The following is a 14,061-nucleotide window of genomic DNA, read 5'->3' as shown; positions in this document are numbered from 1 at the left end:
TTGGCACTCAAAGTCCTAACCTAGTAAACTAAAACTTAATGTTTAATCTTTTAATTAAAAAAAAAAAACTAATGTCAGCTGTTTTCCAGCAATTTCTGTTCTAAGAATTCAGTGAACGTCAATTCGGTGTCCTACAATGACAGGGTCGTGGTTAAATATGCTCACTGCACCTGAGGTCAATGAAAGGAGAGCCTCTGTACCCCCAATATGGTGCCTGACACAGAGCGGAAACTCTGTGAGTAAACCAGCAATAACAACAATAAGAAGAACGACAATGAGTAAACCTGGGCTTCTTTAAAGCAAGTGTATCCATGGCCCTTAACAAGCAACAAAGTCTGCACTGAGTCTCAGGTTCAAGACAGATTACACAGTCTTGAACTCCACCTGATTCCTTTTCAAAAATAAATACATGGTTATGGTAGACCATTGCCTGAGGGATATGAGATCCAGTCTAAGTTTTAACTCCAGATCAGGCCCGTCTGTTTAAGATCTGGATATTCAGGGGCGCCTGGGTGGCTCAGTGGGTTAAGCCTCTGCCTTCGGCTCGGGTCATGATCTCGGGTCCTGGGATCGAGCCCCGCATCGGGCTCTCTGCTCGGCAGGGAGCCTGCTTCCTCCTCTCTCTGCCTGCCTCTCTGCCTATTTGTGATCTCTCTCTCTGTCAAATAAATAAATAAAATCTTTTAAAAAAAAAAAAAAGAACCAAATAAGATGTTATCAAAACATGATTTTCCCCCAAGTAACCAGATTCAAGAGGTCAGTGTGAAAGAAAAGAAAAAAACTTGAAGAGTCACAAGATAAACCTTTCTCTTTTCTTATACCTATATTTTGAGAATAATACCAGGTGATAAAGGGTGCACAGGACAGTAGGCTAAGACTGAGACATCTAGCACTTGACCTCTCTGCCGCTCGACAGTGCGGGACTTCGGGCAGGTTACTTTTTGAGACAGTTTCCACAACATTTTGAAGAAATTTCCCTGAAGACAGCATCCTTTATCCATATCTTGAGTTTACCTCTCGGGCAGCCTCAAAGGACTTTAGTTTTGTGCAATAAGAGGTGGAACATAGAATGAATGTAGGATTGAAAGAGGGAGCAAGACCAGTGTAAGCTCCTGAGAAAAAGAAAACCAATAAATAGTTGGCCAATGGGATAGAGAGTCTGAGAGGCGTGGTAGGAGACACAGTCTGGGGAGTCTTCTATACAGCTGGTTCTTGAAACCATGAAAGTAGATTCGAACACCCACTGAAACTATATACAGTGAGAAAAGCAACAGGTCCAGAATCAAATTTTAGAAGCACCCACAGTTTAGATGCAGAAAAGCCATGGAAGATGAGCTCATGAAAGACACAGAGAATGAATTAAGGAGTATTTTGTCTCTGAAGAAAAAGAAGTGCCCAACAGTGATAAATTCAGCAAAAAGGTTCAATGAAAGGAATCCTGGGAAGAAAAGTGGCAGGTGTGGCAAAGTACTTCTGGGATCTTCCCAAACTGCTACATAAAAATATAGCAACATAATGAGGGGACAGAGTTCACGCAGCGACAGCAAAATACGAGGGATGAGGGCAGACCACCAAGGGCCACAAAAGCTAAGTATTGCCTGTCTGTGCGGGGCACATGGCCAGAAGCCGTGGGGAGACTGGCCCGAGAGAGCAGAACTGCAGAAAGCCAGGAGGCGCTCCCTGAAAGCCTCAAGGACCAACGTGCGAAGAGTGGCCCAGAAGCTGCATGGGTGTGACTTCTTCCAGGGTGAGGATGGGGGGGATGGGCACAGAAGCCAAAGCAGGGTCTACGGAGGCTCAGGAGTCCAGTCCTGAGCTTTCATGTCTGACCCGCCATTGCTCTGCCCAGGACAGAGCCCACTGAGAAGAGACTTGTTAGGACCACATCACAACCAAGCAGAAGAGGAAACTGGCATTATGGAAAGAGAAGATCCAAATACAAGTGGAGCAAAAAAACAGAAAATCTCAGAGAGCAAGCTGCCTGTCCTGCGCATCACACTGAACAGGAGAGGGAGCACTGCGAGCTTCCTTCTAGATGTTCCGAAGCTACACTCATACACACACAACTTCCCTAAGAAAACGGAGACTAAACACCAGGACAACATGTCTACAGGCAACAAAAGTACATGAGCAACACACACTCAAAAAGACAGATGAAAACACTACTGGACTATTCTGAAATGGTCTAAAAGGCATGAAAGAACACAAATCAACATTAGAAAAACTCAGGTATGAGGTGACAGACCTCAAGAAAGTAGTTGTATGACCTGATGGTGTGTATATGGTGCAATCACAGACAATCGGGATGAGTAACAGGAGAGCAAAAGGAAAAAAAAAACTTAGCCTGTTCCAGTAATCATGAAGGGCAATAGTATCGGTATTACCGCCGTATGCGTCATCTCAGATGCAGCGGAAGTGCAGTTATGGGATGTTCTAATTATATCCTCCTGTTTATGCCTGGGAACCAGAATTCTTAGTTATGGACAAAGTATCTACTGATAGAACAGTAAAAACCCCACAGGCCTGAGCCTGACTTGGAAATGTCTGTATAGACTCATGAGGTACCCCGCCCCTTGTCTATCCATTCACATACATGTGTGCATATATTTTTGAGTACAAATATTTATGCCTAGAAACAATAATCGGTTGTAATAAGTACCCCGAGTGCCCAGATCATGGACATGAAATGCCACTTCCCTGGAAGCCAGGACTCCTTGGAAAAGGATTCCAAGTGTGGGACAAGAACACACAAGATAAGCCTACAACATTTTGATACACCAGGCTGCAAGAAGGCTATCAAAGACGACTAGCGTCATGTTAAAAGGATTCAGAAGGCAGACTGAAAAGGCTGCCACTGGCCAAAGAGGGGACAATCTGAGTTGCAATAAGGGTAAATGTTGTAATGAAAGAAACCTATCAAATATGCTTCAACCTACGAGTTCATGACGATATTTAATAAATAATTATCAGCTATGGATAAGGAACCAATTCATTACCTTGAAAACTGAGTGTACAAAATGAAAGAGCACTTCACCATCGAGCATTTACCCTCCTATCCCTGTCTGAACTGGGCCACTAAATAACTAAATAGTGAATGAGCAAAAGGCTTCCCTGATAAAATTATTCTAATGAAAGAATGAAATAAAAATCTTGCAACTCCAAGGGACTAATGCGTCTATGCAGTATAAGTGTCAACACCGCTAACATCAAAAAAGTGAAAACCAGACATGCGTATCAGCCTCCTGACGAAGGAACACGACAGTACGTATATCTTGACGAAGGTACTAAACCAGAGTCTGATCAAGCCTGAGATTCTTGCTGCCAATGTGCAGAAACACACTGGACTGCACTATGAGCACACAATCAGCAAAATCTTCTGTGGGCAATCGTTCCAGTCCAATGATCCAGATTCCCCAACAAATAAATGGTAAGAAAAAGGCAGGGATTGGGCTGGGAGGTGGGGGCCTGCACAGGAAAAGAGACATAGAAGACACGTCATTATGTAAGTGGGGGTGGCTTACGCTAAAGGGGCTAGGGCTACACAGTTGACTAATAGAACTGAAGGCAAGAAGTAACCCCTATGAGCTTCGGATGGGGTTACTTTGGAGGGAACGGACAAGGGGCTGTGAGTGTGGCTGGGCACATGGGGTTGGGAGGAGCTTCTGGGGTAGTTTTATGGTGAACTAGGATATGGTTTAAGAGGTATCTGCCTTATAATAATTCACGAAGCTACACCTCCCCCAAGAGAGCAGTTAGGATAAAAATTTCATTTAGGTCAGCCAATTAGGTAGGAATTGGTGATCACAGTGAGTGCCGTTCCAAGGAAGGGATGCAGGTAGAAGTCAGAGTGCAGAGCTCGAGAAATAAATGGCAGACTTCGGAGTGGACACCGAGTCTTGACTCAGAAGTTGCAGTGTCTCACGTGAAAAGATCTCAAAGGATTCATACTTGTTAAACGAGGTTACTCGTGGGAATTGGGAGTGTACGGAGAGTGAGGAGGACCTTTCATTTTATGCTTCATATACTTGGACAATGTTTTATTTTTCAACGCTCCTGTTACTTTTGTTATTTTAAACTTGTAAATGTTTATTTTTCAGGAGGGCTCGATTATGAAAATAGGAAGCCCAGGGAGGAGAAGAGACAAATAAAAAGAGCTCCAAAGAACTTCCGCAGAGGAGTTTAATTTACGGAGACAGTCCACCTTCAGTGGGGGGCGTCTAACTCCCAACTCCGTATGGGCTGTGCGTGGAGACTTCCTTCCAAAGAGGACAGCACGGGAAGGAGGGAGAGAGTAACTTCAAGGGGAGACACCACCTGAACCAGGCGGTCCGGGTCAACCCCGGCAGTGGTGAACCACATCAACAGCCCAAACCCCTGACACGACGTGAGCTTTCCCTCTGTGGCCTTGCTCCCCAAAACTAGTAAGCCCCGTCTGATCAAATTCCAGGAGAGGGGCATTCTACAACTAAAACTGTCAAGGTCATCGAAAACCAGGGGAGTCTGAGGAAGTCACAGCCCACAAGAGCCAAGAAGACATGACAATAAAATCATTGGCATCCTGTGGGATCCTGGAACCTGAAAAGGACATCAGGTGAACACTAAAGATCATGGATTTTAGTTAATAATAACATATCAATACTGGCTCATTGATTATAATGAAGGTAGCATACTAATGTAAGATTAGTAATGGGGAAGCTGGGTACAGCATGTAAGGGAACTCTGTACTTACCTTCTCAAGTTTTTGGTCAAGCTAAAACTATTTTAAAGAAAAAGTCTATTTAGAAATTAAAAAAAAAAAAAAAAATAGAAACCCAAAACATCACAGTATCTTTACCAAGTGCAAGGTAAGGTGGATAAGTTTCTGTTTCTTAGTGTAAGGAAAGCCAAGCAAATGCCTTCCACTTCTCTTGTTCTCACACAGATAGCTTGGACCCATCAACAGGCCGCAAAGACTCTCCCAGACCAGTGATCCAGTGACCACCTTCAGAACCCAACCATGACTCTGGCATAATATGCTATTTTCAGACACTCTTCAGCACAACAAAACAGGGAGCAAAAAATATGTTATGCGTGTGAATCTGAAAATATGTATGGCAAGCGGAGGAGAGAATGTTCTTGGATAAAACACACCGGGTGCCAGCCATCAGCACTGGAACAGTCTTAGCAAAACGTGCGTTTATAAAACATCATCAGAGAGGTCTCATGTCTAAACCTACAAGTGGATACAACAGGCAAACATTCCCTCTGTGTCCTCTCCCGAGTCACCCCCGAGTCGCGGGGGGTCCGAGTGCTCCTCGTCCGCATCTTCTCCAACCCACCTGTTACCTGTGCGTTCCTGCAGCCCGAGCCTACGACCACCACTGTCCTGGATTTATTCTCCTTGAAGACTCACTTCACAAATGTATACTGTGTTTCAGCTGAGAAGGAAATTCCTTACGAGTGAGGACAAACATTCACGGTTCCGTGTCCTCTCCGGGAAGCGCCGTCCGCATCTACACGAATGGCTCACTCACCCTTCTCTTCTGTCCACGTCTACACGAATGGCTCACTCGCCGCTCTCACCTGATGCTCGCGGACACCCATGCGGCAGGAGAACTAAACCTCTTACAGAGGACGCGTATGGAGTTCAGAGAGGCAAAGCAAGCCAGGAAGATGATAAACTCAGTGAGCCACTGAGTCACGCCCGAGTGGCTCCAGGGGCCCAGGCTTCCTCCACAACCACCTGCTGCTACGCCCTTGGCATAGCGCTCACAGTGCTGCGAGCAGACAAGGCTATTCTCGTGCTCTCCTGACATGAACCCAGCTGAACGATCAAGAAGTGCGTAGTCTTGTGACCATACTCTGCTCGTTGTATTTTATGAAGCACGTCTGGCCCTGTCTGTGACTCTTCAGGAATTAAAAAGCAAATGAAGGAGCCAGGGAATAAGCAGGACGGCCACAGGTGTGCACATCTGCACCACGCTCCGCACCACTAACCAGAATACTAGAACTTTCTAACACGCTGTACCCGTGGGAGAGAAAAAAGATTTCAGATTGTGAATGATTTATTACACTGTCTTGGGAGGCTGTATTAAAAAATGGTAACCACAGGACTGCATTTTATAACCTTCTCCCTGGCTAGCAGGAAGAGGTCTGATAAGCACCTTATTGTACTATCACTTCCTGCGTCCTCCAGGCCGTGTGCACACCTTAGGAATCAGCGGTCTTTCTGCTCCTGAGGGAATCTGTAACCATTAGCTGAAGAAAGACGTGTTCAAGGTTTATGTTATTTTCCTTTCCAAATGTTTGTAATTTATATTAATGAATTAAATGAAATAAGATTTTTTTTGGCCTCAAATAATTCAGAAGAGAGACTCAAAAAATTACTGCAGTAATTTCAGACCAAAGTCAGTGTTAAAATCCCAAAATTGTTTTTCATACTCCATTATTGGTATCTTACAGTACATACTGATATTGATTCTGGGGCAGTATTTACAAGCACGAACCATGAATTTCCTCGTGCAGCATTTGGAGGCTATAAAAATAAAACGAGAGGGACTAAGTGGTTAAATGCTGATGACTATCAAAGTCCTCAGCTTAGTTTTCAGTAGGGAGCTTGGCAGGGCTTATCACATTATTAAAAATGATTCAATAAACTCTCTAAGAGAATAAATGCAGGTTACGCATGGACCAATGATGAGCTTGTGCGTGAGTCACAGGTTAAGATTAATCAAATGTCCATCTGAGTCCAAATTTTTTAAAAGGCCAGAAAAAAAAATTAAGCAGTTTGTTAAACAGGAGGTAGAAGAGGAGACAGAAAGATATGCAAACCACAAACTAGATTTAGAAAGCTCCAAAAGGCCCAGAGAAAATGGACTAAAATGTTATAAATGGAGAAGAAAGTAGTTTTGGTTCAAAAACACGCCAACTGATCACGCACAGAATTCCTGGCTGGTGAAACTTACCGCTAATTCACTGATCTCAGACTCATCATCACCCGTCACCCAGAGACTCGCTGACATTAGCGGGTCTCCCTCAGTTTCCTCCTGTGTAACAGCATAAGCTTCCTCCCAGCACTGGATTACCATTCATGCTTTCTCATGTACTCTTGTACTTCTTGTCCTTTTAAGTGGCCTTTCAGCTAACGTGTCACGGGCTAACTTCACACTGCTTTCACGAAGATGTCTACGATGCTTACTAAATCACATTGAGGGACAAGAGCAAAGAAGGAAATTCCAGGCCTGCTTGATATTCATGATCTGTCTATAAAACGGAATTCTCTGCAATCCAGCTACTAACCAGGCCTCTGCCAAAAAACCCTCCTTTGATAATGTTGATACTGAAATGCAATGGTTATTATTTTTAAAATAAACAAATATGTGTTTAGAGAAGTTGTAATAAATATTGGTTTCTAAGGTCAAAGACGCTGTCATTAGGGAATGAGGGGTTTCAGACCTCCCATGGGGGCTAGAAAGAGCAAGATTTCCTCAAAGGTAATACAGGCTACAGATAACAACAACAACAACAAAATCAGTGGTGAGGAGGAGAGAGAATTTTAAGCAAGTACCATGGAAAGTTGGGATAACTGAGTTACATCTGTGGATTTGCAAGTCCTGCTGTTACTAGTACAAAAGTAGGCCTGGAAAGAAGAAACAACGAACTTCCACAGACAAGACCTCACAAATAGCACTTCACTCAGTTCAAGAACATTTACTGAAGGCACGCTCTGTGTGAAGCACTCGGTGATACCAATGCCTGCTTCAGCCAGTTTCCCCAAGACCCCACAGCAGGCAAGTGCTGAGCTGACACGCAACGTCAGCTTCCCAAGCCACTCAACTCAGAAAACTAGGACGCCTGCCTATCTAAATTTCCACACATATACAGCTACCAACAAGCATGGGTACGGTGCTGCCTCCCTGACCCATCAGGGACAGCACCAGCGCTCCACGGGAGGGTCCCCCTGCACCCAAGAGCCGCAGTGTCCAAGGAGGGGACGCCAACACACAGTCAGTCCTCCCCACATAGGGCCAGTTTTTCCCCAGTTTTTCAAATGGGGCAACACCAACACACAGACTGTACAACTATTCCAAGTCTAAAGCCAGTCCACGAAACAAATGGGGAGCGCTCCAAGATGCCATTAAAGTGGAACCGGAGATTATAAGAAACGAATTGCAAGAAATGGGAACATTGGAGCATTGCTGGCGGAAGGTAAAATGGTGCAAACATAAAGGTAAAAAGGAAACGAACTGCAACTTTTCCACCTTTACAAGGAAAAAATATTATGTATTTTTTTTTATGTTACTTGTATAATTACTATGTATCCGTTTAGAACCTTAGTGAACTTAGATGATCAACATGTAAAATCATGCAAGGAGGAAGGAACTCTGCCGTGATTGACGACTACGCCTGATTAGCTATTATTTTTTAATCAAAAATTCTATATGGCCAAACAATAAACATTTCTACTCCTCGTTAAAAAATGAAGGTAAATCTGCATGACTAGTGCCTAGTGAATATTTACTCACTGTCTGTTTCCAGTATCATCTAACTCACATTTACAATAAGAGGAGAGGAAAAGAACAACCCCGACTTTCCTTTATGAAGCAAAGATTTTCTAATCAATTTAATACCCCGTTCCCATGTAATACATCTATTATTGAAAATCTAGAAAGGAAATAGGTGCCCCATCCGACATAACCTTGACTGTGCCATAGCTCCGCCGGGTGATGCCAGTCCAACTTTGTTGGCTTAAGGTTAGACTAGTCTGCAAACAACATTAAAACATTTTGATTGCATTTCTAGAATTTGTATGTTGGCATAGCATTTTATATAATTCAGGAAAAGTAAGATTAAAATTGCATTAAAATCGTTACAAATGTATGAGTAAAAAACAAAGAAAAAAAATCACAAACCTTCTTGCGAAGACACAATGGGTGGCATGTAATCAGGAATGTATTCTTTTCTTTCCTCTGCATCTTTACTTCCAGGTTGAGGAAATTGAAGGACATTGTTCTTACTAACAGGAAATGAAGGAATTTGATGTGGGAAAGTCACAGGTTCAATATTGTGAATATAGTCTTCTAGTTCATGAAGACTGACCCCCATAAGCTGGAAAGCTTCACCAACATCATCCAAAATTGGGTCTGTCCGGCCATCTGAAACAAAGTCAAGAGCCAAGCAAATTATTTTAAGAAAATTCCATGAATACTTTTTAAAATATTAAGAAGTATGAGGTTCGCAGGTAGCTCAGAATCAAATATGCTACACATACTTAAGACTGAGTTATTGGGAAGAATTTAATAGACTTTGAACAAAACAGCATGCTGTTTAAACATTAGAAAGCCGCTTCCTGAAGTCAGTTTGAAAAAGGATCCAACAACCAGACCATTCACACAACAGTCGGCTAGGACCGAATAAATATCAGAAGCAGTTAACCAACGAACGGTGACTGACGAAATGTAAATGCCCAGTAAATATTACCACTACTGTTTTTTTTAATCAAGCGACTAGAATGCTGTGCTACGTAAATGTCCATTATATTGTCACCATGGTTCAGGGATGCATCTCTGGAACCTAAAACAGTGGCTGGCATACAGATGGCACTCTTGTTGAATGAACTCAAGTGCTTCCTCCCCTGCCATCCCAGATTGAACTCTGGTTTTGGTGACCCACAGTCAGTGCAGTGAAGCAGCAGATGATCGTCCTGACTCATCATCGGAGGGTCAACAGCAGCCTAACACTATGTCACAACGCCTACATCAGTCACCTTGGTTCACCTCACCACGTGGGAATTTTGTCATTTAGCCTCATCACGAGGGTGAGTGCTTGGTACTATTCGTGCTTTTAGGCATCCACTGGGGGGTCTTGGAATGCATTCCCTGTGGATGAGGGGACACTATGCCACTGAATCAATTTTTTAAATCCAAGAAAATTTACAGAAAACACTTAGCTCAGAGAGATAATTTATGAACAGATTTTAAATGTTATTAGAAGACACCATACAAAAATGGATAGAAATAGAAGGATACAAAGTTAAGATGAAATTCTCTTTACGAAAGTGGTGTTTTTTGTTTTGTTTTTTTAACTGAAATTTCCTACGATCACTTCAAATTCAGTATGTCTGAAATTAAATCATGCTGTAAAATGAAAATAACCCAAAGTTTATAAAAATTAGACACACGCTTGCTCACGCCCACATAAAAAAGTTCTGGAAGGATATACATCCAACTGTTAACAATTTCAGGGGCTGAAAGCTGCAGTGCAGAGGGAAAGAAGCAGAAGACTCTGACTTGTAACTTCAAACACTTCTACTGCCTCTCAATTTTGCTACAAGTCGGGGTTACTTCCATGATGTAGAAAATAGCAGGGATAAATAAAATGGATAGTCATTCTTCCTCTTAATGCTGTAGATATGCATTTCAACTCTTCTATTCCTAGGAAAAGCATTGGTATTCTCTTAGTCCAGAATAAATGATCATCTTGAATTCTTCTATATGCTTTCCAATTTCAACACAAGACCCTCCGGTTCTCCCCTCTTCCTGCCCATGTCTGGCCAAAGATTTCAAAACTCTTTCTTTCCCTCTCTTCCTACTACCACTCCCAGTTCAGTTTCCAGGTGTCCTCACTTGAGTCTTTCTTGCGCTCAACAAGAACACTATTTTCTTAAGATAATCACTTTCATCACACTGTTTCCCTCCTTAGAAGCACAGTGTTTCTGACCATGCTTTCATTTCCTCTAAGTCCCTCCCAAACCTGATTTCACTCTGTTTCACGTGTCTTGTAACACCGTCCAAATGACCTGGCCACACAGCTCAAGCTGGCCGCCTCACTGGTACTTCATCACCATCGATCCTACTTGAATATCGTAGGTGATGCTCTTCTCTGGCCTGGCATCCACTCCATGTCTATGTAGGCAGGCTTCAAAGCCCAATTCAAATCTCATCTTTCCCACGAAGTCGTCCTGCCCCAGCCCACAGCCATCGCTCCTTTACCTTCTTCCTTCTGCAGTTACTGCCTATATCATGCAATTCTTGTCACAAGTACTAGTCCTAGAGAGTCATTCTGAAATACTTAGCACCCACTTTCAGTGCACACACATGTATTTAATACATGACACACAGCAGCGAGAAACATCCGCCCAGAATGCCTTCACAAATCATTACTTAGGGAACGGTACTGATAGCCACTTCGATACTTGCTTCAACTTGAGAGCAATTTTTTCAAGAAGGAGAAAACACCATCAGTTAACTTTGTTCACAGTCTGCGCCCTTGTCCACAACCTGTGGGCTGATGTCTCCAACACAGTGCTCAGTTCTTCCCCCCGTCCAAGATCTTATTTACTTATTTATTTATTTATTTATAGTGCGAGCAGGGGGGAGGGGCAGAGAGACAGAATCTCAAGCAGACGCTGCACCGAGTGCTCTGAGTGTAGAGCCCAACACTGGGCTTGATTTTATGACCCTGAGATCATGACTTGAGCCAAAATCAAGAGTGGGCCACTTAATCGACTGTGCCACCCAGGGGTCCCAGTGCTCAGTTTTCAGTGGTGCTCAGTGAATGTTGTCAAAAAGTAAAAGAGGATTTAAAGGAGGAGAATAGAAGACTGCACAGTGGTAACCTGAGGTCAAAATTCGAGCTTAAAACTAGGATAGTCCATAACTAATAAGTATACCAGGAACCAGCATTTTCAGTAAGTCACAAAACCATGATCATGAACCTGATAATCACATTCTCACTAAAAGCAAGCAAACTGACTACAGAAATTGGGTAATTAGAAAAGGGATTAACATTAACACACGGCAATGATTACTCGACTCTGGAACACCTGGTTACTTGCGGTGCCAGCATACTCTGGTTCTGTGTATAAGGCAGGAAAGGTAGCTATGTATTCAGGGGATATTGTCATTACCTAAAAACACAGAACATCTGTCCTTATTTAGGGAACTTGGTAGCAAAAACATAAGCCGGACTGTGTACAACCGCAACAGTATACTCAAGGACCATGAAGCGGGGGAGGGAAGGAAAAGAAGCAAAAGCCAAGAGAGCAGCGTGCTGGTGGTGTACTTTCAAGATAATAATGAATGAGAGTTACTTTGCAGTGCCGTATTTACATCAGAAAGATCAGTGAAATCGTGCATTCCAAAAATACATATTTTGAACTCAAAAAGTCAAGTGACTAAACAGCTAGTATGGTAGTAGGTTGTCAGTTCATTCATTTACTCAGCAAATATCTCCTGGGTGCCTAGTATATGATGGCACCGTACTAGTGCTAATATAGTACTAGTATAATAAAGTTATTGTCTGGGGAGAAGAAAAGGAAAGGGTGAGAAACAGACACAGATAGTTACAAAACACAGTGTTACATACAGGAATGGGCACAGAATTCTGAGGACAGATGACATGAGTTTCCCAAATCAAGTGATAAGTGAATCTCAAAATAGAAGTAGTACTACGGGTAGACCAGGGGGTGAAGGATACTCTAGGAAACCCCACACGAATAGGAATGGATAGTTTACAATGTTTTGGATAAGGCAGGTAGTTCACATGGTTGCAGTAAGAACCACAGGATGTAAGAAAAAGCTCACGACAAAAACCATGTGCTGTTGAAGAGCTGAACTTTTCAACCTGTAAGCAATGGAGTACAAATTAAAATATTTTTTTTAAGAATGACACGATCAAATGTGTGTTATGGACAGATTATTTTGGCAGCACTATGCAAGCTGAAATGGAATTAGGGGCCTAAGATGTAAAGTGTATCTGTGGGTCTCAAGTTTCCAATCTAGGAACCACTTTAATGAAGCAAAATATTTTATGAAACACTTCACTCAGTTCTACAGCTTACCCACCTGAAGAGTAACGACCTGAAATTTCGATGAATGGTAGTTCCCCCTATATAAAGACATACACATGCACACACACTTATTTACATTAGTGTGCTGCTGTGTGGTTTCTATTAAGTATTCCGAATTATTAAATGCCATCAGCTATAGATACTACTGGACACTCCCTTAAAAATCATAAATACTTCAGCCCAGACCACCTGGGGACCCTTGTAAGTTGTCTGTGTTCCCTCCAGGACACGTTGACAACCACTGACATAAAAATATCAAGGAGGAAATCAATGAGCAACAGAGTTGTAAGTGAAAGCTAATCTAAGTGAAACTGACAAAGCTGGCCTCGGGAAAGAGAAAGCAGGGATAATCTCTACGAAATGAACAAATCCAGAAGGAAGAGGCAGTGTCCCCGACGGAGCAGAGCTGTCAACGAGTATGTGTTGTTATGAGCTGAAGAATGGCTAGCCTTGTAAGAAACGGCCGGTAGACGGAGCGCCTGTGACAACTAGTTGTAGTAGTTTGCAGGCAAGGGAGGAAAAGGACCAAAGTAACAGAGCCTGCAAGGCATTCTGGAGGTGGTTCTACACGCAGCAAAAACGAGATGATGAGAAAGACCGATGCATATTTCGGATCAGAGAAGAGGTGAGAGGGTGTGGAGCTGCGAGCTGAGACTGGGGTCCCGGCTGGAGGCGGGAAGTTAGTGGGTGAGGAAGAGGCACCAAAGGGATGACTGGAGTTTCCAGGGGCAGTGGAATCCGAGGGGCGTCAGAGGCCGAGAAAATGCCCGATCTCTGGGTAGGGGTAAAGGATGAACACCTCGGAGACGCTGAGATAGAGAAGGGAAGACCGGAGGTGTCACTCGTGACTGGCCAGAGGCAGCCCTCCCGCACCCAGCCCGGTACTCACACAGCTCAGAGTACCGATGGCAGCCCCGTCCCAACTGCTGCAGATAGCGCTGCAGCACGTCCGTGAGAAGGTGGCAGGCGCTGAGTTGCACCGAGTCCCAGCCCAGCGCCTGGCAGATCTGCGCCACCGAGACCCTCAACAACGACCTGGAGTAACTCTCGCACATCCCGCTCCGTGGACTCCACCGCAGCCCTTGCTGCCACTCTCTCCACCCCCACCGCCTAACCTTAGCAGAGCCCTCGATTCATCCTCTAGGGCCCCCGCGGCGGGGAAATCGTCCCCCCGACCCCTGGCGACCACCTCAAAGCGCCAGCAGCACGGAGCGCGCCAGCCTGAGAGCCGC

The 14,061-nt window shown here is 43.8% G+C and overlaps 1 protein-coding gene across 1 annotated transcript in view; it reads right to left on the bottom strand.

The window, feature by feature from the left end:
- The window catches only part of LOC111158610 (TATA-box binding protein associated factor 3), a 170,742-nt gene extending 156,681 nt beyond the window's left edge, over nucleotides 1-14,061 (bottom strand). Inside the window, exons 1-2 of the mRNA XM_022520750.1 lie at nucleotides 13,719-14,061; nucleotides 8,892-9,134 (exon numbers count right to left, since the gene is read on the bottom strand). Of these exons, the coding sequence (XP_022376458.1) occupies nucleotides 8,892-9,134; nucleotides 13,719-13,884 (409 nt within the window). The 5' untranslated portion in view covers nucleotides 13,885-14,061. The remainder of the gene's footprint in view (nucleotides 1-8,891; nucleotides 9,135-13,718) is intronic.

This window comes from Enhydra lutris, unplaced genomic scaffold (assembly GCF_002288905.1).
Source record: "Enhydra lutris kenyoni isolate GAN:26980312 unplaced genomic scaffold, ASM228890v2 scaffoldscaffold61, whole genome shotgun sequence".
NCBI classification, from domain to species: domain Eukaryota; kingdom Metazoa; phylum Chordata; class Mammalia; order Carnivora; family Mustelidae; genus Enhydra; species Enhydra lutris.
This window is presented reverse-complemented; position numbering and strand designations above follow the sequence as displayed.